Source organism: Mobula birostris, chromosome 4 (assembly GCF_030028105.1).
Source record: "Mobula birostris isolate sMobBir1 chromosome 4, sMobBir1.hap1, whole genome shotgun sequence".
Lineage (NCBI taxonomy): Eukaryota > Metazoa > Chordata > Chondrichthyes > Myliobatiformes > Myliobatidae > Mobula > Mobula birostris.
Genome location: NC_092373.1, coordinates 130,886,143 through 130,911,941, shown reverse-complemented (window position 1 = coordinate 130,911,941; position 25,799 = coordinate 130,886,143). Strand labels below are relative to the sequence as shown.

The window sequence follows — 25,799 nt, the reverse complement described above, 5'->3', positions numbered from 1 at the left end:
GTTGAGTTACTGTATTATAAGGAGATACTAATAAAGATACTGGTTTTAACATTAAAACCTGACTCAGCGTGAGATCTCTTGCTGCTGGTTTGTTTCTAAAATGTTACAGTTCGTAACAATACTAATTAATAATATTTCTCTTTTAACTTAGATTTCTGGTACAGGCAAAAAAAAAGGAAGAAAATAAAACAGGAAATACCACTAATTTCATCCAAAATATCTTGCATTGTTTTATAATTCTACATCTTCCACTTAATTTCCAAATGAGCTTCTACATTTACTTTGTGAAAACGGGAGGTCTCACTCAGATAAAGAAGTTATTTCTCATTGCTTTCTTGCTTGAGCTTGGTGCTGTTCTGTTCCAATAAAAACACCAAATAATAAAAATGGTCCTCATCGGGTTTTCATAACCAAAAATATCTTACTTAATGCTATTTTCACATGGGAACATTAGTATTTTTTTTAACTCCCTGAGTAAAACAGAAGTTCTCATGTTTGGTCAAGGCAATTATTTTGGTAGTTTCTAAACAATAATGTTGCAACTATTTAATATTAAGAACATTAATATAACTTCCCATAGATTCTTTTCTCAAATGCAGAAAGTTCAATAAACAGCAGTGGGATAATACTTTACTTCCATATTGGACCAGAATGTATTAAAGCATGCTAGATTATTTATATTTGTCTGTTACCCTTCAGCTCAAAAAAAAATTTCCTTTAGGAAGCTGGAAAAACAAAAAGCAGCAAAGATTCTGGAATTTGGTATAGGGCAGTATAGGATCAATTGAGTCCTGAGAGAGACAGTCTACTCAAGGAGGGAATCGGGACAGCAAACAGGGACATGAGATATCCTAGGCACATCAGGAAAAGAAGAATCTATAAGTATATCAAGAGCAAATTGAAAACTAGTGAAAGAATCAGTCCCTTAATGGATTATTGTGTTTGTCTATGTGTGGAGCCATAGGCAGTAGTGAGGTCTTTCCTTCTTGTCTATATAACCATGCAAAAGCTTGACAAAGCTTGGGAATTCAGGGACAGCAACAGTGATGTCCTGAAACATATTGATATTACAAAAGGGGAGGTATTGGCAATTTTGAAACCCACAAAGTTAGTTAAATTTCTGGGACCTACAACGCAGGGAAACAAGGGATGAAATTGCTTGGACCCACAAAGATTTTTGAATCATTCCTAGACATGGGTGAGGTACCAAAAGACTGAAGGGCTGCAAGGATACACCAAGGAACTAAAGACCAGTGAGCCTAACACCAGTGGTGGGGTTAGTCACTGGAGGGGACTTTGAGGGACAAATGTGTCTGTATTTCGAAAGACAATGACTGATTTGGAATAGACAGCATGGTCTAAAGTGGAACAGATTGTGCCTTATGAATTGAAGTTTGATGAAGAGGATTGACAAGAAAGGGCAGTAAATGTTGTCTACATAGTCAAGGTCACATATGGCAGACTGGTCCAGAATGTGAGATCACATGGGATCCAGGGTGAGCTGGCCATCCAGATACTAAATTGGTTTAGTAGAAGGTGTCAGAGGGTGGTAAGGAAGAGTTTTGTTTTTATTTATGAGGGCTGTGACAGTGGTGCTCCACATTTGTACAAACAAACCTGCTGTTTGTCATATATAGTGGATTCTAGTTAATTGGGCCATCGGTTAATTGGATCAGCCATTCATTTGGGACCACCCTTAAAAAAATAAAAACTAATGGAGAAAATAGCTGGGATTCCCTTTGTTTATTTGGGATACTATGCCGCTTAATTAGGAGAGAAGACTTCTGCCGAACAGTTTCTAACTAGCGTCAGTCACGTGCACTTGTGTGGCCGTTACACACTACACTGCGCTTACAGTGAACAACTTTAAATAGCATCAGGTTGTGTGTGCTATATGGTTATATTATCCATTTGGGCCAATGGACGCCAATTCAAAAAGCAGTGATTCTGGATCATTTTGTTCTTTATTTTGACCTTAAAAATTTTCAGATGCTTTTCAACGGGCTGAAACTTTCCCTAAGTCGAAGGAGGCTGAGGGATGACCTCAGGAGCTTATAAAATAACGATCAGCCTAGATAAACTGTATTGTCAGTTTCGTTCCCAGGGTAACGAGTCTAAAATGAGAGGACAGTCATTTAAAGTGGGTGTGGAAAGGTTTAAAGGGGACTTGAGAGGCAAGCTTTTACACGCAGAGGATGGTTGGAAGATGGAATGAACTCAGAATCAGGTTTACTGCCTCATGAGGTGAAATTTGTTGTTTTATGGCAACAACGCAATGCAAAGACATAAAATTAGTATTACAAAATAAATAAATAGTGCAAAAGAATAATGAAGTAGTGTTCACGGATACATGGAATACATAGAAGCCTGATTGCAGAGGAGAAGAAGCTGTTCCCAAAACAGAGTGTGGGTCTTCAGGCTCCTGTCCCTCTTCCCTGATGGTAGCAATGAGAAGAGAACCACTTCCAGATGATGAGGATCCTTGATGATGGATGCCACCTTCTTGAAACACTGCCTCTTTATGTCCTTGATTACAATATTCAAAAGGCTTTTGGATAGGTTCATGAATAAGAAACATTTAGAGGGATATGGGCCAAATGGGACTAATTCTGGAAGGCATATTATTCAGCACTGATGGGTTGTACTGAAGGATCTGTTTCCATGCTGTATAACTATGATCACGGGGCTGCCCAGAAATTCTACTCCACCCATTTTTGGTGCATTAAAATTTGGCTCCATTGAGCGAAACAGTAACACTGGCCAAAATCCAGCTCAAACTGGCATTTGATCAACAACCAGAAACAAACTCTCAATGAGATCTGCTCACATCACACAGGACACCCCAATGCTTTACATGGGCCTCAGTGCTTCAATATCCCGTATGACATGACAGCAACATACCATGCTGCCATAGAGGAAATGGGTCACAGAGGAGGAGAGCATTCCCACATTCACTCAAAGGAACATGTAAACTTTGGTCAGGAGATACAGGATGGTCCTACAAATTAAATGAGGGGATCCCTAGAGAACTACTAGTTCCAGCCATGAAAGCTTGATATGAGGTGTTTGCTCTTCTCCAGAATAAGTATCACCATTCCATGGAGCAATGCTGAGGGGCGGTTCAAGATTTCATAAGTTATGCAAAGTAATCGGCACATTCCTGTTCCTAGCAACTAGAAATCCTCTAAGAATATATATATTTATTTATTTATTTATTTATCTAAATACAAGGATCTGAATTCTTCAGGTGCCACTCAACAGGAATTAAGAGATATTTCAGCAGGCCAGCAGTCATCAAAACAGGGAAGCATTCATTCATACGTTATATCTGTACAGGTGGAGCAGCATAGCAGGGTGTGAGGAGATTTTATGCATCACCTTTGTAATCCCAGAAGATAAATGACACATTTTATCGGTATTAAATATTGTATGGTGGAGCTTGCTTTGGGAAGATTCATTTTGCTAGCTCTTTATGAAAATTTTGTGTCAGAGTCCCCTGTATTCTAGGTAGCCAATGGTCTGACTTGTCTCCTCAGCTAGGAGACGAGTCTGTGGATACCGAATAATTTCCACATTCCTGTTGATCCTGAAAATCCTCAGACTCAACCATGTTCTGATTTTCCTCCTGGTCTTCTGTGTAATGGCTGCTGTCTATGTTTCGCTAGATTGAGCAGCATACAACGTTCTCATCTGCTTGGTTTGTACTGCAGCACAACTCTGGACTAATGCAGAATACAAAGTCTTCAGGGAATCCATGACATTTCTCAGTCTCACTTGGTGCAGGTTATGTTGTATCTGTCCTCACCTGGCTGTGATGTGAAGTGATGTGAAGAATTGGAGAAGTGAATTCTTTATTCTCCCACATCTGAAAATATCTAGAATTGCAGACTGCCTCAGAATTAATATCACATTTCCAGAAAAAGTGATAATCCTCATTAAGAAATTGTTTTTGTAGTCTACAACAATCTGCAGATCGAGGCAGTGGAAACTTTTCCTCTTTTTTAAATGATTGGGGTGATTAAGAGGAGCCCTCATGTGGTCAGGGAGCAGCTATGGAGCGAAAAAATGAGTTAATATTTTAGGCTGATGAACTTTTAGGGTTTTGATGAAAGGGCACTGACCTGAAGCATCAACTCTGTTTTTCTTCAAATTGATGATTCCTGATCTACTGAATATTTCCAGAATTTTCTGTTTGTACTTCATTGACAATTACAGTTGAGAAAAATAAAACAAAGGAACAGTAGCGAATTTGAACGGGTGAATTTGAGTCCATTCAAGGAATCCTGTGAGGGGTAGGAACAATAAAAGAAATCTGCCAACGTCCCACAGAAGGACAAGTAATGAGGCTAGGGATAAGATAACTGCTCACTGCATAAAGAGCCTGAAAACACTCAGCACAAATATTAAAGATGTTGTGCGACTGAGAAGAGAGATGAGGAGACCCTGGAGCAAACAAAACCCAAAATTTATATTGTTCGGAAGCACATTCAGGCTCATCCTAATATGAGGAGGAAACCTGAACTTGCATTTAAAAATTACCTCTGGATCTTTTCTCATCTTTGCTACCCTTTTCTAGTAATTTGGCCTGACAGGGAAGTGAGTATTATTCAGCCGTTTAGGCTAATCTCCAGCAAGTACAGCCACAGAGCCATCAAACACTCCTGATAGGTTAACACTTTCATTTCCGGAATCTCCTCTGGATCCTCTCCAACGCTAGCACAATTTTTCTTAGATAAGGGGCCCAAAAGTGCTCAAAATACTAAAAGTGCAGTCTGACCAGTGCCTTATAAAGACTCAGCATTACATCTTCGCTCTTATATTCTAGTTCTCTTGAAATGAATGCTAATGTTACATTTGCTTTCCTTACATCCAACTTAATTTAACAAATTACCCTTTAGGAAATCATGCACAAGGACTCCCAAGTCTCCTTGAAATTTGGATTTTTGAATTTTTGAACCCTCCCCCACAGCTCTAACAATCCTACAATGATCATTAGCTCATGGGAATTTAGAGAACAAAGAGAGAGTGAGTCTGCATTTACAACAATTTGCAAATAGTGGTGCACTGCAATCAGATTCTTGATAATATGTTATTTGTTTGTTGTGATTTGTCCAAAAAAAAATTATGCATATTTATAAAGTAAGCAAGCAGGGCAGTTCCCAGAGCACAGAGCCAAAACCTACAGAGACATAATACCTGCTACTCAATCCAGCAAAAAGTACTTCTGCTTACCATCATTTCCCTTTGTTCCTCAAGAGTACGCAAAAATACTGCGAACTCCTGCACCGACTCATCTGGAATGTAATGACAAAACAAGTTAACAAATGAGGACACTTTTGTAATGATTTCCCAGGATAGGTGCTCCCATTCTAAAGATCATTGTGAATCAGGAACAGGAATAGGCTGTTCAGCCTCTTGAGTTAGTTCAGTCATTTAAAGGCATCAAAGCTGCTTGTGACTTCACATACTTTTCAAATCCTCATATTCCATAAAACAATAGATTAATAAAAGTTATCCATTTAAGATTTGAAAATAATGAACAAGTGCTAATTTTAACTTTAATTATGTCATCCCTATATGCTGTGATTGGGCTAGGGTTAAATCAGTGGTTTGCTTGCTGGTGCAGCACATAGGGCCGGAAGGGCTTGTATCGCGCTGTATCTCTAAATAAAAAACATTAAAATACTTCTGGAGAAAGCATTTCACTCAAGGTCACTTTAATTTGATTTTAAAATTCATCCCTGAACGTCTTTTAGGTCTTTCCTTCCAAATGGCCCAGTTCTAACTTAAGTCATTTTAACTTAAACTGGAGCTCCCAACTAGGAGAAATAGTTTCTCCATAACCACCCCAAGAAGTCTCCTTAATATCTTGACAGTAAACATCTGATTCCCAGAGCAGAAATCGTGAGATATTTTAATGAAACATTTCAGTGCCACATGCCAAGTGAATTGGAGTATAATTGCAATTGAAAAGCAAAACAGCGACAAGAATCTGAAATAAAAACCGAGTGCTTTCAGTGCACAGCACATAGAGCATCATCTGTGAAGAATTGGTATTTTGTCAGAACAGCAGATCATCAAAATAAAATGTTAACTCTGAATGAAGACTGAAGGTCTCTCAAACTGAAATGTTAAATCTGTTATTCTTCCCACAGATACTCCTGAGTGTTTCCAGCATTTGTTTCTATTTCATATTTCAAGGATCTAGTCTTCTTTAATTCCCCCTCATTATGAACAATTTACAGTAAATATATTTATAGCATTTTGGTGTCCAAAATACAGACAAATAAATTTTAAATCAAACCTACCCGTTTAATCCTAGCCTATTCAGAGAACAATCTACAATGTACGTCTTTAAACTGTGGAAGGAAACCAAAGCACCCAGAGGAAACCCATGCGGTCACGGGAGAACATACAAACTCCTTGGAGATGGTGCTTACTTACTGTCTGTCATACCACTGGCATTTAGGGCAGCAATGAAAGTCCACCATCTCTGCCCATAAATACAGTTGCACACAGATATAAAAGGGTTCTTCATTGTTCTTTCTGTAACCATTTTTTTTTACCAGTCAGGGTTGTTAGCCCTGAGCTCAAACCCTGAACCTGGAGGACTGGTAAACAACTCAGTCTGGCCTTTACCCTTTGACCTGTTTGACATGGGTGACCCTACCAAGAGCCAAAACACAAAGCCCGTCTCCAGCCAACCTAGCTCTCTGGGTCAGAGGGGAGTAAAAAAATCTTCAAACCCTGTGACAAGGTTGTGGTCCGCTTGGAGGCTTATAGATGGTGCCAGAATTGAACTCCAACGCCCAAAGCTGTAACAGTATCGCGCTAACCACTACACTACTGTGGCGATTTACAGGACTCACTACTTTAATCCTTCATGACAGTTACCCATTTTTTTCCTTTATATTTGCATCCAGCTGACATGATCAGGAAGTTTGAAAATGATAAAAAAAAAAGATAATAAGGTGGCTGAAGGCATAGATGAATCCTCAAAATTGAAAAATACATCAATGGACATCGAATGAGCAGATGACAGGGAATGCATTCTGGTTTTAGCTTGAAGGGGAGAAATGGGACAGAAAAGCATGGTCGTTATGCAAGAATCACCAGTTATCCCAAAACAAGAGTACTGATAGAACATTGGGCATCACTTTTCACAAAGGACTTGACTCTACTAGAGAAAGAACAGGCAGCATGAAAGGATAAGGCCTGAACTGGAGTATTATTGCAATGAGAAAAGATTAGATAGGGGGGATTGTTTTCTTCAGAAGAGCCTGGGGGAAATTTAATAATATAACATTTTAAGGGGGTTAGATAACCGATAGGAAAGGCAAGTTTTCCGAGTAGAGGATTAATAACTAGCAGGCATAGATTTAATGTAATTAGTTGAAGGATTAGAGGGAATACAAGTGAAAACTTCTTCATCTAGAAAGCGATGGTAGCCTGGAACCCGCTTCCTAAAGAAAAATCTCTATTGGATTTAAATCAGCATGTGATGCATACATTTAAAAACGCAAGCCACCTACAAAAGCATGCACTGAGCAAGTAGGATTAGGGTGGCTTATTCTTTCTTCACCCAGATCAACCCAATGGCTCAAATGATCTATCACAGTGCATGCATCTCTACATCTAAGAACGCTGAACAAAGAGACAAAGGATATCATTTATACAGTACCCTTGAAGATTGAGAAAGGCTATTTGAATTAAATATTCTACTGTTTCTTAAATGACTGCAGCATATTACCTCCCTTAACACTATGTGGACTGCCATTAACAATGTTAAAAACTCATCATAAAATAACCTTTTACTAATTTGAACCAGTGTCTCTTTGCTCCCTACAAAATTAAATGTATCCAGATCAATGTTACAAGACATAGAACAGTAGACATCATCTTGCCATACATGGACAAATGATCTTAGCTTCCACAAACTTGCACTCCACTGGGAATAAGTTAAATCCTGGAGTTTGCTTTATGTCCTTTTAGCTTGTTTATCTCTATACATTGGCACTACTCACTTCTCACGTCTTCAGATAAATTATTCCCTATTCCAAAACTCTTCAACTTTAAACTTAACAGTCTTTCATAGTCAACTAAGTGCTAACCCTGTAAGGCATCAACCTACAGGTAAGTTTTTAAACCAAATCCCCAGCTCTTCCATAATAAAAGACATCATTGCAGTATTTTGTAATTCTGAGCAGAGGTCTCACATCTGAAACATTAAACCTGTCCTCTTTCCAGAGACGTTGCCTAATCTGCCAAGCATTCTGCATTTGCTGCATAATTTAACTATTTTGCAAGGCAGGGGAGATGCCTCCAGTGTCTAGACATCAGACAGACATGCATACTAACTGCCCACAGTTCCCTGTGCAATCATGATCTGTCAGTTAATCCTCAGCATGCCTCACACTTACTTAATGTGCATGCTGAAAAAAGAAGTCTGAGAGGTGTTGATTCCCTCTCATCCAACTATTCACTGCAACACAGATTCACCAGAGAGCCCAGCAACAGACAAGCTGAGGAGGGAACAATCTTTTCACAGAATGCCTTCAGCTCTAAACCAGAGATAGCTGGCACATGAACATCAACCCCATTAATTTGAATGGAATTGCACAAAAATATAGATTAAGTGCTTGATTCATTTTGTTTTATTGCATTGTTTTAATATACTATTCTATTACCTTAATGGTTTTTTAAACTAGTGACACCTACTTGACTAATTTTTAAATGTCTCTGTAGATCTGATGCGTTAAAAGGCAACAAAAGTGCCTCCAGCAGTTGGTAAGCATTGTGGGAGAGGGACCTCAGGATGTACCGTCTCATCTGGGATAGTCAGCTCATTCCAGTTCTCCACGTCTGAGAAGTGGCAAAAAAGGGAGCCGTGGATGGATGGCTTCAGTAGTGAGTAGGTCCAGGATAATCAGGCCCAGAGCTTATCCACCCATCAGCATAACTGACAAATTATTGGGCTGAATATTCATTCACTCAACTGTAGGATGTCATGCGAATTCATGCATACAATATTCTGAGAGCCTTACTGCCAGTTTGGAAATTTGCTTCCTCATTCCTCAGCATGATTTTCATTTTTCTTTGATGTTTTCCCACAGAAAACTTTCACTAATGACTCTGACATTAGAGCAACATAAATTTTTAACCTCACCTAGCTGGAAAATTACAGTCTTGACTATTCGTAGAACAACTAGGCCTTACCGCCAGTGTCCCTGAAACACTGCCCACAAATTAAACTCCGTCCACACTGAGATCTGACTTTTTTCAATCTCAAATACAGCTTTGTGTGCACCTTGACCCAGAGATGAGGATCATGGTCACTATTCAGAATGGGAATACTATTGGAATTGGTTTACTGTTGTCACACATATGAAGGTACAATGAAACTGTTTTGAATGCTATCTATATAAATTATTTCATAACAATGGTGCATTGAGGAGGACAAGGGAAAACAAACAGTTACAGAGAACATGCAGTGCAGGCAGACGATAAGGTGCAATGTCACAATAATTTAGATCGTGGGATCAAAAATCCATCTCATCACACTAGGGGACTGTTCAATAGTCTTATAACAATGGGATCAACACTGTCCTTGAGCCTGATGGAAGGTGCTTTCAGGCTTTTGTATCTTGTCAGAAAGTTGGGGGCGGTGAGGAGGGTGGGAGAAAAGATTTGGTGTGTGCGGGGTGGGGTCTTTGATTACTTTGGCTGCTTTACTGAGGCAGAAAGAAGTATAGACAGAGTTCACGGAAGGAAGGCTACGTTCTGTGATGTGCTCTGCAGCTTCTTGCAATCTTAGACAGAGTAGTTGCCATACTGAGCTGTGATTTATCGAGATAGAATGCTTTCTCTGCTGCATTGAGAAACATTGTTGAGGGTCAGTGGAGACATGCCAAATTTCTTTAGCCTCCTGAGGAAGTACAGGTGCTGGTGTGCCTTCTTGGCCATGGCCATCTATGTGGTTGGGATTCCCAGCAATAAAGTGAGGTATCTACCTGCCCAATCACTTGAAGGGCCTAACACAAATTGAGGTTTCCATTATTTTGAAATTGCAATCCTGACTAGGAGCTTAGGAGGTAAATGCTTATATAATTAATTTTAATACCATCAATTGCTTTTTAGTGTGTCAATATGTCTTCAATTTTTTTTATAACTTTCATGCAATGTAATAGATTTTGTAAGTCTCTGGGGTAAAAAGGTGCCTCATTCTGAAAGGGGTGAGGATTCCACCCTCAGCTTCACTACTCAGCACTTTACATGTGGATCATGTGTGGGTGGAGACCATAACTTACAGCAGCAGGCAAAGTCCACAAAGTCAAACTCATTACTTTACAGTTGGGTAAAACATGACAAGCAGATATTTTTGACTGTTGCTACCATATCTAATGTATGGATGTCTCCATATTTACTACTTATTCTTCATGTTTATTGTCAATACCTCAAATTTCTTCTGAAAGTAAACAGAGTTTGGTTTAACAGAGGCAACTGGACTAAGTAAATTAATAAGTCCATAACAAGGTATTATGGTTAAAACAATATTATCTGCCATTTGGCTACAAGACCAAACAAACTAATTGGTAAGACTACACTTGTCACCAGTCAAGAATTGTAACCCTGCTGGACTATCCCAGAAGGGCTGATTTATTTTTCAAACCAGCAGTCTGAGAGAAAATATGCAAAGTCTATAGACCATTAGACCTTGGAGCAGAATTTAGTCCATTCAGTTCATTGAGTCTGTTCCACCATTTCATCACAGCTGATTTATTATCCCTCCCAACCCTATTCTCCTGCCTTCTCCCCGTAACCTTTGACACTCTGATTAATCAAGAACCTATCAACTGCTGCTTTAAATATATCCAATGATTTGGCCTCCACAGCTGTCTGTAGCAATTAATACCACAGATTCACCACCCTCTGGCTAAGGAAATTCCTCTCTGTTCTACATGAACATACCTTCGGTCTGAAACTGTACCCTCTGGACCTAGACCCATCCACTAAAGGAAACAAAACAGACAAAAGTCAGCATGGTTTCCTTCAGGGGAAATCTTGCCCGACAAATCACAGGAAATAACAGGCAGGATAGACAAAGGAAAATCAATGGATGTTATTTACTTGGATTTTCAGAAGGCCTTTGATAAGGTGCCACACATAAGGCTGTTTAACAAGAAAAGAGCCAATGGTATTACAGGAAAGATAATACCCTGTATCATCAAAGGAGAGCCCACTTAGTAGAGACCCAGGCTAAAGAACTAGAGGACAAGGGTACCGAGATAGCCTGCGACTTATAAAAGTGCGCCATTTAAAAGCATTTAGGACGGATAATGGATGCAAGCCTTGATGCTGCGGGGAGATTATCCCAACATGTAGATGGGAAGAACAGGAATGTAGGCAGAGGGGGTAGTGTAGCTCTGCTGGTAAAGAGTGGCATCAAATCAGTAGAAAGGTGTGACATAGGATTGGAAGATGTAGAATCCTTCTGAGTTGAGTTAAGAAACTGCAAGGGTAAAAAGACGCTAATGATAGATTTATACAGGCCTCCCAACAGTAGCTGGACCACAGATTGCAACAGGAAATAGAAAAGGTGTGTCAAAAGGGCAATGTTATGATAGTCATGGGAGATTTCAACATGCAGGTCGATTGGGAAAATCAGGTTGGTTATGGATATCAAGAGAGTGAGTTTGCTGAATGCCTACGAGATGGCTTTTTAGAGCAGTTTGTCATTGAGCCTACTAGGGGATCAGCTATACTGGATTGGGTGTTATGTAATGAACCAGAGGTGATTAGGAAGCTTAAAGTAAAGAAACCCTTAGGAGGCAGTGATCACAATATGATTGAGTTCAACTTGAAATTTGATGGGGAGGAAGTAAAGTCTGACAGCAGTATTTCAGTGGAGTAAAAGTAGTTATAGTGGTATGAGACAGGAGTTGGCCAAAGTAAATTGGAAGGAGATACTGGCAGGGATGACAGCAGAGCAGCAATGGTGCAAGTTTCTGGGAAAAATGAGGAAGGTGCAGGATAGATGTATCAAATGGCAAAATAGTACAACGATGCTGACAAGGGAAGTCAAAGCTAATGTAAACGCAAAAGAGAGAGCATACAACAAAGCAAAAATTAGCAGGAAGACAGAGGATTGGGGAGCTTTCAAAAACCTACAGAGCAACTAATATAATTAGGAGGGAAAAGATGAAATATAAAAGCAAGCTAGCAAACAATTTCAAAGCAATGGAGCTTTTGAAAAGCATTGTTAGATAAGTCACCGGGACTGGATGAGATATACCACAGGCTACTGTGGGAAGCCAGGGAGGAAATTGCCGAGCCTCTTGCGATGATCTTTGCATCATCAGTAGGAACAAGAGAAGTACTGGGGGATTGGAGGGTTGCAAATGTTGTTCCCTTGTTCAAGGAAGGGAGTAGAGATAACCCAGGAAATTATAGACCAGTGTGACTGACTTCAGTGGTGGACAAGTTGTTGGAGAAGATCCTGAGAGGCAGGATTTATGAAAATTTGGAGAGATAATCTGATTAGGGAAAGTCAGCATGGCTTTGTCAAGAGCAGGTCGTGCTTAACAAGGCTGACTGAACTCTTTGAGGAGGTAACAAAAGACATTGATGAAGGTAGAGCAGTGGATGTAGTGTACGGTATATGGATTTCAGTAAGGCATTTGATAAGGTTCCCCATGTCAGGCTCCTTCAGAAAGTAAGGAGGCATGGGATCCAAGGAGACTTTGCTTTGTGGATCCAGAATTGGCTTGCCCACAGAAGGCAAAGGGTGGTTGTAGATGGTTCGTGTTCTGCATGGAGGTCAGTGACCAGTGGTGTTCTGCAGGGATCTGTTCTGGGACCCCTCCTCGTTGTGATTTTTTTTAAATGACCTGGATGAAGAAGTAGAAGGCTGGGTTAGTAAGTTTGTTGATGACACAAAGGTTGAGGCTGTTGTGGATAGGCTGGAGGGTTGTCAAAGAGCAGAGAGACATCGATTAGATGCAAAACTGGGCTGAGAAGTGGCAGATAGCCTTCAACCCAGATAAGTGTGAAGTGGTTCATTTTGGTAGATCCAATTTGAAGACAGAACATAATATAAATGGTAAGACTCTTGGCAGTATGGAGGATCTGAGAGATCTTGGGGTCCGTGTCAATAGGACACTCAAAGCTGCTGCGCAGGTTGATAGTGTTGTTAAGAAGGCACATGGTATGTTGGCGTTCATCAACCATGGGATTGAGTTCGAGAGCCATGAGGTAATGTTCCAGCTATATAAGACCTTGATCAGACCCCATTTGGAGTACTGTGTTCCGTTCTGGTCACCTCACTACAGGAAGGATGTGGATACTATAGAATAAGTGCAGAGGAGATTGACAAGGATGTTGCCTGGATTGGAGAGCGCACCTTATGAGAATAGGTTGAGTGTACTTGGCCATTTCTCCTTGGAACAACGGAGGATGAGAGGTGACCTGATAGAGGTGTATACGATGATGAGGGACATTTGTCGTGTGGATAACCAGAGACTTTTTCCCAGGGCTGAAATGGCTAACATGAGGGGGCATAGTTTTAAGTTGTTTGGAAATAGGTACTGAGGGGACGTCGGGGTAAGTTTTTCCACACAGAGTGGTGGGTGCGTGGAATGCACTGCCGGTGACGGTGGTGGAAGCAGATACAATAGGGTCTTTTAAGAGCCTCTTAGATAGGTACATGGAGCTTAGAAAAATAGAGGGCTATGCACTAGGGAAATTCTAGGCAGTTTCTAGAGTAGGTTACATGGTCGGAACAACATTGTGGTTCGAAGGGCCTGTAATGTGCTGTAGATTTCTAAGTTAGAAATAGAGCTGCTGGTTTGGCTCCTACATGAGTAGCCCCATCAACCCATCTTTTTGTGATAATGACTACTGTCTTTCGGAGAAGGAAATCCCACATCCCTACAGGTTCTGCAATTGGGTCAAAAAGAAAGTGTCCAGCAACAAAGGTGAAAACACAGAACTGGAGAGAGAGAATACATGTATGAAATTCCAGGGCTAATGTGTCATCGACTGGAACAATGCTAGTTGTTACTGCAGGAATGAAGTCACTTAACTTAGGAGGTCTGCTTGATAGAGATAAAGTGACCACAGTTTGTTTCTATAATCAGAAGGACTGCACATCGATTTGGTCAGTCTGACTCAAAGGACTTACAGCCAATGCAGACCAACGAGCCAAGGAAAATTGTATGTATTGTCACCAGGACATATTTATTGGGTATAATTAGTGTCATGCCAGGCAACATTATTGGCATATATAAGGTATAACTGTTTATATGACATAATTCACCTAACCAGATATGACATAACTGCACCACAGGGTTCTGAAAGAGGTAGTGGTAGAGATTGTAGAGGCATTAGTTATGATCTTTCAAAACTCGCTGGACTCTGGCCTGAGGACTGGAAAACTGCAAATGTCACTCAAGTCAAGTCAAGTTTATTGTCATTTCGACCATAAGCTGCTGGTACATTATTACATTAAAAATGAAACAACGTTCCTCCAGGACTCTGGTACTACATGAAACAACACAAAACTACACTAGACTGTGAGTCAGCACAAGGCTACACTAGACTACGTGAAACAACATAAAAACTGCACTAGACTATGGACCTGCACAGGACAACATGAAGTGCACAAAACAGTGCAGGGCAGTACAATAATTAATAAACAAGACAACAGGCACAGTAGAGGACAAATTATAATAAATGACGTAGATATCAGTCTAGACTCTGAATATTGAGGAGTCTGATGGCTTGGGGGAAGAAACTGTTGCACAATCTGGTCGTGAGAGCCCAAATGCTTCGGTACCTTTTGCCAGAATGCAGGAGGGAGAAAAGTTTGTGTGAGGGAGGCGTGGGGTCCTTCACAATACTGTTAGCTATGCAAATGCAGCGTGTGGTGTAAAGGTCTGTAATGGCAGGAAGAGAGACCCTGATGATCTTCTCAGCTGACCTCACTATCCGCTGCAGGGTCTTGCGATCCGAGACGGTGCAATTCCCGAACCAGGCAGTGTTGCAGCTGCTCAGGGTGCTCTCGATACATCCTCTGTAGAATGTGGTGAGGATGGGGGGTGGGAGATGGGCTTTTCTCAGCCTATGCAGAAAGTAGAAAGGGTGCTGGGCTTTCTTGGCTATGGAGCTGGTGTTGAGGGACCAGGTGAGATTCTCCGACAGGTGGACACCAAGAAATTTGGTGCTCTTAACGATCTCTACGGAGCAGCCGTTAATGTTCAGCGGAGAGTGGTCGCTCCATGCTCTCCTGAAGTCAGCAACCATCTCTTTTGTTTTGTTCACATTCAGAGACGGGTTGTTGGCTCTGCACCAGTCTCTTAGCCGCTGCACCTCCTCTCTGTATGCTGACTCGCCGTTCTTGCTGATGAGACCCACCATGGTCGTGTCATCAGCAAACTTGATGATGTGGTTCGAGCTGTGTGTTGCAGCACAGTCGTGGGTCAGCAGAGTGAACAGCAGTGGACTGAGCACACAGACCTGGGGGGGCCCCCGTGCACAGTATGATGGTGTTGGAGATGCTGCTTCCGATCCGGACTGACTGAGGTCACCCAGTCAGGAAGTCTAGGATCCAGTTGCAGAGGGAGGTGTTCAGGCCCAGCAGTTTCAGCTTTCCAATCAGGTGCTGAGGAATGATTGTGTTGAATGCTGAACTGAAGTCTATGAACAGCATTCGAACGTACGTGTCTTTTTTGTCCAGGTGGGTGAGGGCGCCAGGTGGAGGGTGGTAGCGATGGCGTCATCAGTTGAACAGTTGGGATGATACGTGAACTGTAGGGGGTCCAGTGAGGGGGGCAGCAGGGTCTTTATGAGCCTCATGACGAGCCTCTCGAAACACTTCATGATGATGGATGTGAGAGCAACGGGACAATAGTTGTTGAGGCAGGACACTGAAGACTTCTTTGGCACGGAGACGATGGTGGCGGCCTTGAAGCACGTTGGAACGATGACGCTGCTCAGGGAGGTGTTGAAGATGTCAGTGAGAATCTCAGCTAGCTGGTCTGCACATCCTCTAAGCACTCTGCCAGGAATATTGTTTGGTCCAGTAGCCTTCCGTGGGTTGACCCTGCACAGGGTTCTCCTCACATCGGCCATGGTAAGACACAGCACCTGGTCATTGGGAGGAGGAGTGGTCTTCCTTGCCACCATGTCATTTTCCGCCTCCGAACGAGCGTAGAAGTTGTTCAACGCATCTGGGAGGGAGGCATCACCAGCACAGGCAGGTGATGTTGTCCTGTAGTTGGTGATGTCCTGAATGCCCTTCCACATGCATCGCTGCTGCCCTGGAAGTGGCTGTGGATTCACTGGGCATGTGCTCTCTGATGGCCCGGGCCTGGGACAGTTTGGCCCTTGCTGTTGTTAGGGCTGCCTTGTCGCCTGCTCTGAAGGCGGAGTCACGGGTCCTCAGCAGCGTACGCACCTCCGTGGTCATCCATGGCTTCTGGTTAGCGTGTGTAGTGATGGGCTTGGCCATAGTGACATCGTCAATGCACTTGCTGATGTAGCTAGTCACTGACGCTGTGTACTCCTCTAAGCTGGTAGAGTTGCCATCGGTTGCAGCCTCCCTGAACATGTGCCAGTCAGTGTGCTCAAAGCAGTCTTGAAGAACAGAGGTGGCTCCTGCTGGCCAGGTTTTCAACTGCTTCAGAACTGGTCTGGAGCGTCTGACGAGCGGTCTGTATGCTGTGATTAGCATAACACAGATGTGGTCTGAGTAACCGAGGTGGGGCCGGGGCTCCGCCCAGTACACGCCAGGAATGTTAGTGTACACAAGGTCCAACGCGTTCTCCCCTCTCGTTGCAAAGTCCACATTCTGATGGAATCTGGGGTGCACTGACTTAAGGTTCGTGTGATTAAAATCTCTGGTGACAATAAACAGTCCATCAGGGTGTGCGTTCTGCAGTTCGCTAATAGCCCCATACAGTTCACAGAGCACCACCTCAGCATTAGCGCTGGGGGGATTGTACACACCAACTATAAGGACAGTGGTGAATTCCCGTGGTAAATAAAATGGTCTGCATCTAACAGTCATAAACTCCACTAGTGATGAGCAGTAACTAGAGACCAGCACAGAGTTCTTGCATCATTCTGTGTTGATGTAAATACACACGCCCCCAACGCAAGTCTTACCACACAGAGTTGCATCTCTGTCAGCCTGAAACAAAGCGAGCCCGTCTAGCTGAATGGCAGCATCCGGAACTCTGTCACTAAGCTACGTTTCCATGAAAATGAAAGCGCAGCAGACTCTGTACTCCACTCTTTAAGAAAGGAGGAAGGCAGCAGAAAGGAAATTATAGACCAGTTAGCCTGACCTCAGTGGTGGGATTATGTTGGAGTCAATTGTTAAGGAGGAGGTCATGGAGTACATGGTGACACAGGACAAGATAGGACAAAGTCAACATGGTTTGCCTGACAAACCTGTTCGAATTCTTTGAGGAGATTACAAGTAGGATAGGTAAAAGGGATGCAGTGGATGTTGCATTTTTATGAAGGCTTTTGACAAAATGCCACACATGAGGCTGCTTACCAAATTGAGGGCCCATGTATTACAGAAAAATTACTGGCATGGTTAGAGCATTGGCTGATTGGTAAGTGGCAGTGAGTGGGAATAAAAGGATCCTTTTCTGGTTGGCTGCCAATGACTAGTGGTATTCCACGGGGGTTGGTTTTGGGACCTGTTCTTTTTATGCTGTACATAAATGATTTAGATGATGAATTAGGCGGCTTTGTTGCCAAGTTTGCAGATGATACGAAGATTGGTGGAGTGACAGGTAGTGTTGAGGAAACAGGTAGACTGCAGAAGGATTTAGCTTAGGAGGATGGGTAAGGTGGTGGCAAATGAAATACAATGTTGGAAAATGCATGGGCACACACTTTGGTAGTAGAAATAAATGTGCAGACTATTTCTAAATTGTGAAAAAATCCAAAAATCTGAGATGCAAAGGGACTTGGAGAGTCCTTGTAGAGAACACCCTAAAGATTAACTCACAGGTAGATTCAGTGGTGAGGAAGGCAAATGCAAATTTGGCATTCATTTCAAGAGGCCTAGAATACAAGAGCAGGGAGGTGATGCTGATGCTTTATTAAGGCACTGGTGAGGCCTCACCTTGAGTATTGTGAACAGTTTTGGGCTCCTCATCAAAGAAAAGATGTGCTGACATTGGAGAGGGTCCAGAGGAGATTCACAAGGATGATTCCGGGAATAAAAGGGTCATCATACGAGGAATGTTTGATGGCTCTGGGTCTGTACTCACTGGAATTTAGAAGGAGGACGGGGATCTCATTGAAACCTTTCGAATGTTGAAAGGCCTTGACAGAGTAGATGTGCAAAGGATGTTTCCCATGGTGGAGGAAGTCTAGGGCAACAGTGCACAGCCTCAGGATAGAAGGTCGTCCATTTAAAACACAGATGCCGGGAAATTTCTTTAGCCAGAGGGTCATGAATTTGTGGAATTTTTTTTACCACAGGCAGCTGTGGAGGCCAGGTCATTGGGTGTATCTAAGGCAGAGCTTGATGGTTCTTGATTGGACACGGCATCAAAGGATATGGGTAAAAGGCCGGGGATCAGGGGAAAAAAGGATCATCCATGATTGGACGGTGGAGCAGACTCGATGGGCCTAATTGTGTTCCTATGTCTTATGAGGGATGGGGATATTTGGCTCGATAGTCAGGATGGGGAAGGGAGGTTAGAGGAGAGTCCTGTAAATCCCCCCCCCCTCAAAATGATCGCTCTGCCACTCATGCAACAGAGCCAGTACAAGCTAGACCAGTGACCATGCAGTCTCATACTGGGGGGGGGGCTTCGGCCTGTGACCCCTCCAACCACACCCCCCAGGACAGGATACAAAAGAGTGATGTGGGGTGGATAACGATCAGAGAGTTTTCTATGAAGGAACTGGTGGAATTGGGGGGATAGAAATAGACAAAAGCCAGGGAAGCCTCTGGCCATGTAACTATTGAGGATATGGGGTGGGGGGGTAGGGGGTTGCTGGAGTAATTTTGTCTAATAGTGAGGTGGGCGTCAGAATGGGGTGGGTGACTGTTATCCCATCAATTGATTAAATAACACACTCCCAATTCCTGAGGGATCCAATTAAGTGGCAGCGGCAGCTAAGGTTAGGTACACCTCCTTTCTTGAATAGGAATTAAAGACCTGGGAGGAGTGGAACACAGTAGACGAATGGGCCACAGTAGAAGAATGGACTAAAGCCTTTCACTGGTGGGGTTTGATCACAGATCTATACGCTGATCACGATGAGGATCATAAACTAGCCACAACTATGGTGGTTTGTTTGGTTAAAACAGCACAGATGCTTAATATTTTGGTAATAGGTTAACCCTTAAGAGCAAGTAATTTTCTGAAATTGTTTGAAGCGCATGACTTGTAGGTTTCAAATGCTGCATAAGGTGTGGCCACATGCGAGTTCACTAAAGTAAGAGCAAGTATGTGGGTGTATAAGTAAGAGTGCAAAGGCTGTCATGTGTTGGCTCAATCGATGTTGGAAGTTTGAATTAAACCTATGCACTGGAAAAGGTGTCCAATTGAAATGTTTTGCAACTGACTCTGTGAAGTGAATTTGTGGGAGCCCTCACCTTTTAAGAGGATGTGCCTTTAAGAAGTTGTGTGAACGTGTTAGTGTGTTGGGCCGCCACCCATCCAACTTTTCTTTCCTTTTCTACTTTAGAAATGTATTGAAGTTCTTTTTAAAATTGTGGAAGTTAACTGTTTACGTTTTGTAGTTACTTGTGAAGGTTTTAAAGGAAGAAAAGTACAAGCATGGATTTTTGTTTTGTCTTATCTGTGTTTTCACCTTGTGTTACTTTATTTGCTTTCTACAGAACTGATTTTAGAAGAGACCCAGATTCCACACCGGCCATGTGGAATCCAGGTTAAGGTGATGGAAATCTGTGCATCTCTATTCCAAATACAAGGCACCCAGATTACAGAGGGAAACTGGCATTTAAAATTGTGGACAGTTAAATTGGGAATTTGGAAATGATATTTTGGAAGATTTGGGGAGCAATCTTAAAAATTGTTATTTTTGCTAAATATTTAAATACCCAATGATTAACTAGGAGGGGGTGAATGTGTGTCTCACCACAGTGCTGAACAATGAAGTGGTGGACTTCGACAGGAGCAGCGATGACAATGACCTACTGTGTGAGTTCCTACAACACATTCTTGCAGATGGCGTGTGAATATGCAAATCACGCTAATGTTTCAGACTACTGGATATGTATGAAGAATCAAACCAATGATGCAGAAAGGGTACCATTAATATCAATCCCCTTTGAAGAAGAAAAGGACTATTGGAGGAACTTGTCTAGCTTCTCCAGCTACAGCATTCTATTTTGGGGGAAGTGGGGAGGAGATGGTCCACTCCAGCAATCAACAACCCATAATGTGGCAGTGTCCCGAAAGACCTTGAGACTTAGTAACCCCCTGTGGAGTAAGTACTTCAAGGGCTGGTATTTCCCAGCTTACGATTTATCTAATCCATAGGATACCAACCCTGAGAGTGATTCCCCAGCCAACAAGGAAGGGAAAAGGATGTTGGTGTAGGTGATATGATGAGCACAGGTCTAATCACACAGTGGGATATAGAGATTGTGAGCAGGAACTATATCCTGGAACGACTGTGTCAATGCCAAATGGTGCTGAGAAGTGGGCATTCCCTCAACACTGAATGGTACTTATTGGACAGGTAGCTCCTGGGCCGACCCATGACTCCCCACAGGGAGGTACGGCTGCTGCTATCCGGGTATGTTTGTACAACACATATATCATCTTAGTGGCCTGGAAGAACACCCTACCCATGATGGCTGGTGTAGTAAGAGGCGTATAATGGAGGCGGAAAGGTTTCAGATAACAGCCTTTCCCTCCTTTAGGCTGTCCCAAGTAATGATACTCACAGGCTCCGTAATGGAGGCAACAGCCAAGGTGTTCAAACAGACAGTGGATGTGTTAACCTGCGTATCAGCTGATGTAGTGATGTTCAGACAGCTGTGTTGCAGCATTGAATGGTTTTAGAATATTTGTATATTATATTCATACGCAATCGGCTTGCAGAAATTATGCGTTGTTATTGGCCAAAGAGAACTGCCACTATATCCCTGACAAGTCAGGGAACATTGCTCACCAGGCTGAGCAATCCAGTAGTTGATGAATAAGATTAATAAGAATAAGATTAAGTGGGGGATTAATTCATTAACTACTACACCCTAGGGGAAAGCTGGGTGGCCTTTTGGGACACCAGGAGGTTGGTGGCCTATCATGTTACACTGGAGAGTGACTGTTGGCCTTGTTGTACTGGATATTTTAGTTTTACATCTTATATGTAGCACAGTGGGACATCCACAGGGATTATATTAGCCTGCGAGCCGGGTGTCGCAGTGTCACATCTTTCAAGGGGTATATTGTAGTATGAAAGGTTAACACTACCTGCCGGTCGAAAGTTCATGCCATGGTACTGGCTTCTGGCATCAAAGTACTACTAATGTATAAATATAGTCCACGTGGAACTCTCTCTCTCCCCCTGGGCTCACCAGGGACTGGGGTTCACAAGACTAGTGCCACAGAAATATTTGGAAGTGTGTTGCAGATAGAGTGCCTGTATGCACACTTAGTTAAGTATCTCTGTAACTTGAATATCAAGTGAATGCTTAATAGTGTTTATCTTTGTCTTGGTCTTGTTAATAAATAGTTAAAGCTTACCTTTAGTTCATGTCTTCTGCTCCCTTTACCAAATCCGTGAACCTAACTCCCTGCAACAGACTATCTCACAGTCCTTGTATTGTGCACATAAATAGATCTATGATTTTGGTGGATGGGTTGGAAAAATTCTTAAAAGTTAAGGAAATTTATATTTTAAGTTATTGCTACAAAAATTTTGAAAGGCAACCACAATAGTATTTTGGGGTGGAATGCTTATCTGACACTAAGTTCAAGTTAAATTGTCATTCAACCACACGGGAATACCCATGAATATAGCCGAATGTAACAGCCTTCCACTGGGGCCAAGGTGCAAAACACAATATCAACAACAGTCATGCAGAGCACAATGCACATATAGCACATATAAGATAGCAATAAACATACAGTATATATATGCCATCCACTGGAAGGCAGCACCAATGGGAGGGGCCAACCCCCCCCCCCACAAAACCAGCATGGACGCCATGCCACACTGCCTCCAGGGTCTCCTCTCCTTGATTGCTGCAACAGGCAAGTCCGCGACATGAGGCCTAGTCGTCACTACAGCCAAGACCACACAGCTCCACTGCCGGTGGTCTCGCCAATAAACCAGTGAACCAAACTTGTAGTAGGATACATTACTAAAGTCCAACAGGGCCTTGCAATCGCAAGAAAAACATCCAAGACAAATCACTCGCTGTTCGACTGCACACTACATTTACGCACCAAATCCCAAGTGTTTCTATAGCAGACAGCAACACAGTTGCTCCAGCTATTCTGCCAATAAACAGCTCAGTTATGAGGTAGACCTGCAGCGCTCAGAGTTCTTAATCTCCAGTGTTGTCTTGCAGTCATAAGAATGTTTAAAAAAAATCAAAAACATCTTTGATTGCCGTGGAGAGGCCACTGCATCCGAACACACCACCATCTTGAGGGAAGACCAATGCCTGCTCAAAACAACTTATCTGTACAGAAATCCAAGTTTCTAGTGCTATGTGAGCCCAAGCCAGCTGTGACATCTTCAATCCTGCCATGTGTCCTCAGCCTTCCCCTGCACCTGTGTACTCAGCACAACCTCCCACAGATTTCCCAGTCATCCGGCTGGGAAAACTGCTTACTGGCCCCGCGCCAAGAGCAATGGCTCCATTCCAATGACTGTTGGAAGTAAAGCTGAGATTTCTTTTAAGTCTACTTAAAATCGTCCGAAAAACTGGAGTGAGTGAGTATAAAACTTAGAAATGAGCACATCTTAACAATTTTTAAATTACATTTTGTAATGTTGTTAGTTTACTGAACAGCTATGAGTATCAGAGACATTTATAAGCATTTAATAACAGTGATAGCTGGCAATGCTGGAGGACTTGCTTGTCCTGCAACTGCAGAATTTTCCCTTTGTTGAGTCATCTCCAATGCTGCATTCTAACAAGAAGTGCTGGCATTAGAAGAGTGTGTCTGAGCCACATTGGAACAAAAAGCATGGCCCTGGTATAGACAACCAATGATTGGAGGATAACAGATCTGCCCCTTTATTTTGTTCTTTATCTCTATAACTGATATGACTAATATACATATACAAGTGCTTAGCAACAGAAACATATGCTTCAGTTACAATTGTTGAGTTACTGTAACTCAAACAATTTGAAGGAGACGATACTGCAAAAAGGTTGTTATCCGTTTACATATCTGAAGATGTTATTTGAAGCTAAGTTGGATTTTTTTCTGATCAAAGCATAAAATCCACAGGACATTTCAGCTAAAAGACAATTCAGGCCCACAGTTTACATGAATATTGCATTGTTATTTTAGAATTACAACTGTTTCTCCAGAGACATGACATTGATTTTTTTTTCAAAACTCTGAATGTCATTTTCAGAATCAAGAATAGAATATAGAATAGTACAGCACAGTACAGGCCCTTCAGCCCACAATGTTATCCCGACCCTGAAACCCTGCCTCCCATATAACCCCCCACCTTAAATTCCTCCATATACCTGTCTAGTAGTCTCTTAAATTTCACCAGTGTATCTGCCTCCTCCACTGACTCAGGCAGTGCATTCCACGTACCAACCACTCTCTGAGTAAAAAACCTTCCTCTAATATCCCCCTTGAACTTCCCACCCCTTACCTTAAAGCCATGTCCTCTTGTATTGAGCAGTAGTACCCTGGGGAAGAGGCACTGGCTGTCCACTCTATCTATTCCTCTTAATATCTTGTATACCTCTATCATGTCTCCTCTCATTCTCCTTCTCTCCAAGGAGTAAAGCCCTAGCTCCCTTAATCTCTGATCATAATGCATACTCTCTAAACCAGGCAGCATCCTGGTAAATCTCCTCTGAACCCTTTCCAATGCTTCCACATCCTTCCTATAGTGAGGCGACCAGAACCGGACACAGTACTCCAAGTGTGGCCTAACCAGAGTTTTATAGAGCTGCATTATTACCTCGCAACTCTTAAACTCTATCTCTTGACTTATGAAAGCTAACACCCCATAAGCTTTCTTAACTACTCTATCCACCTGTGAGGCAACTTTCAGGGCTCTGTGGACATGTACCCCCAGGTTCCTCTGCTTCTCCACACGACCAAGTATCCTGCCATTTACTTTGTACTCTGCCTTGGAGTTTGTCCTTCCAAAGTGTACCACCTCACACTTCTCCAGGCTGAACTCCATCTGCCACTTCTCAGCCCACTCTGCATCCTATCAATGCCTCTCTGCAATCTTCGACAATCCTCTACACTATCTACAACACCACCAACCTTTGTGTCGTCTACAAACTTGCCAACCCACCCTTCTACCCCCACATCCAGGTTGTTAATAAAAATCACAAAAAGTAGAAGTCCCAGAACTGATCTTTGTGGGACGCCATTAGTCACAACCCTCCAATCCGAATGTACTCCGTCCACCACAACCCTCTGCTTTCTGCAGGCGAGCCAATTCTGAATCCACCTGGCCAAACTTCCCTGGATCCCATGCCTTCTGACTTTCTGATTAAGCTTACCATGTGGAACCTTGTCAAATGCCTTACTAAAATCCATGCAGATCACATCCATTACACTACCCTCATCTATATGCCTGGTCACCCACTCAAAGAACTCTATCTAGCTTGTTAGACATGATCTGCCCTTCACAAAGCCATGTTGACTGTCCCTGATCAGACCATGATTCTCTAAATGCCCAGACATCCTATCTCTAAGAGTCTTTTCCAACAGCTTTCCCACCACAGACGTAAGGCTCACTGGTCTATAATTACCCAGACTATCCCTACTACCTTTTTTGAACAAGGAGACAACATTCGCCTCCCTCCTCCAATCCTCCGGTACCATTCCCATGGACAACAAGGACATAAAGATCCTAGCCAGAGGCTCAGCAATCTCTTCCTTCGCCTCGTGGAGCAGCCTGGGGAAAATTCCGTCAGGCCCCGGGGACTTATCCGTCCTAATGTATTATAACAACTCCAACACCTCCTCCCCCTTAATATCAACATGCTGCAGAACATCAGCCTCACTCATATTGTCCTCACCATCATCAAGTTCCCTCTCATTGGTGAATACCAAAGAGAAGTATTCATTGAGGACCTCGCTCACATCCACAGCCTCCAGGCACATCTTCCCACCTTTATCTCTAATCGGTCCTACCTTCACTCCTGTCATCCTTTTGTTCTGCACATAATTGAAGAATGCCTTGGGGTTTTCCTTTACCCTACTCGCCAAGGCCTTCTCATGCCCCCTTTTTGCTCTCCTCAGCCCCTTCTTAACCTTTCTTGCTACCCTATATTCCTCAATAGACCCATCTGATCCTTGCTTCCTAAATCTCATGTATGCTGCCTTCTTCCACCCGACTAGATTTTCCATCTCATTTGTCACCCATGGTTCCTTCACCCTACCATTCTTTATTTTCCCCACCAGGACAAATTTATCCCTAACATCCTGCAAGAGATCCCTAAACATCGACCATAAATGTCCATAGTACATTTCATTGCAAAAACATCATCCCAATTCACACCCGCAAGTTCTAGCCTTCTAGCTTCATAATTTGCCCTTCCCCAATTAAACATTTTCATATAACCATATAAC

General features: G+C 42.6%; 1 protein-coding gene across 2 annotated transcripts in view; it reads right to left on the bottom strand.

Annotated features, from left to right (window-relative positions):
- The window catches only part of arhgap10 (Rho GTPase activating protein 10), a 223,415-nt gene that overhangs the window by 119,402 nt on the left and 78,214 nt on the right, over window positions 1-25,799 (bottom strand). For both annotated transcript variants that reach the window (XM_072256040.1, XM_072256039.1), the window contains exon 3: window positions 5,233-5,294. In XM_072256040.1, coding sequence (XP_072112141.1) covers window positions 5,233-5,294 — 62 coding nt within the window. The remainder of the gene's footprint in view (window positions 1-5,232; window positions 5,295-25,799) is intronic.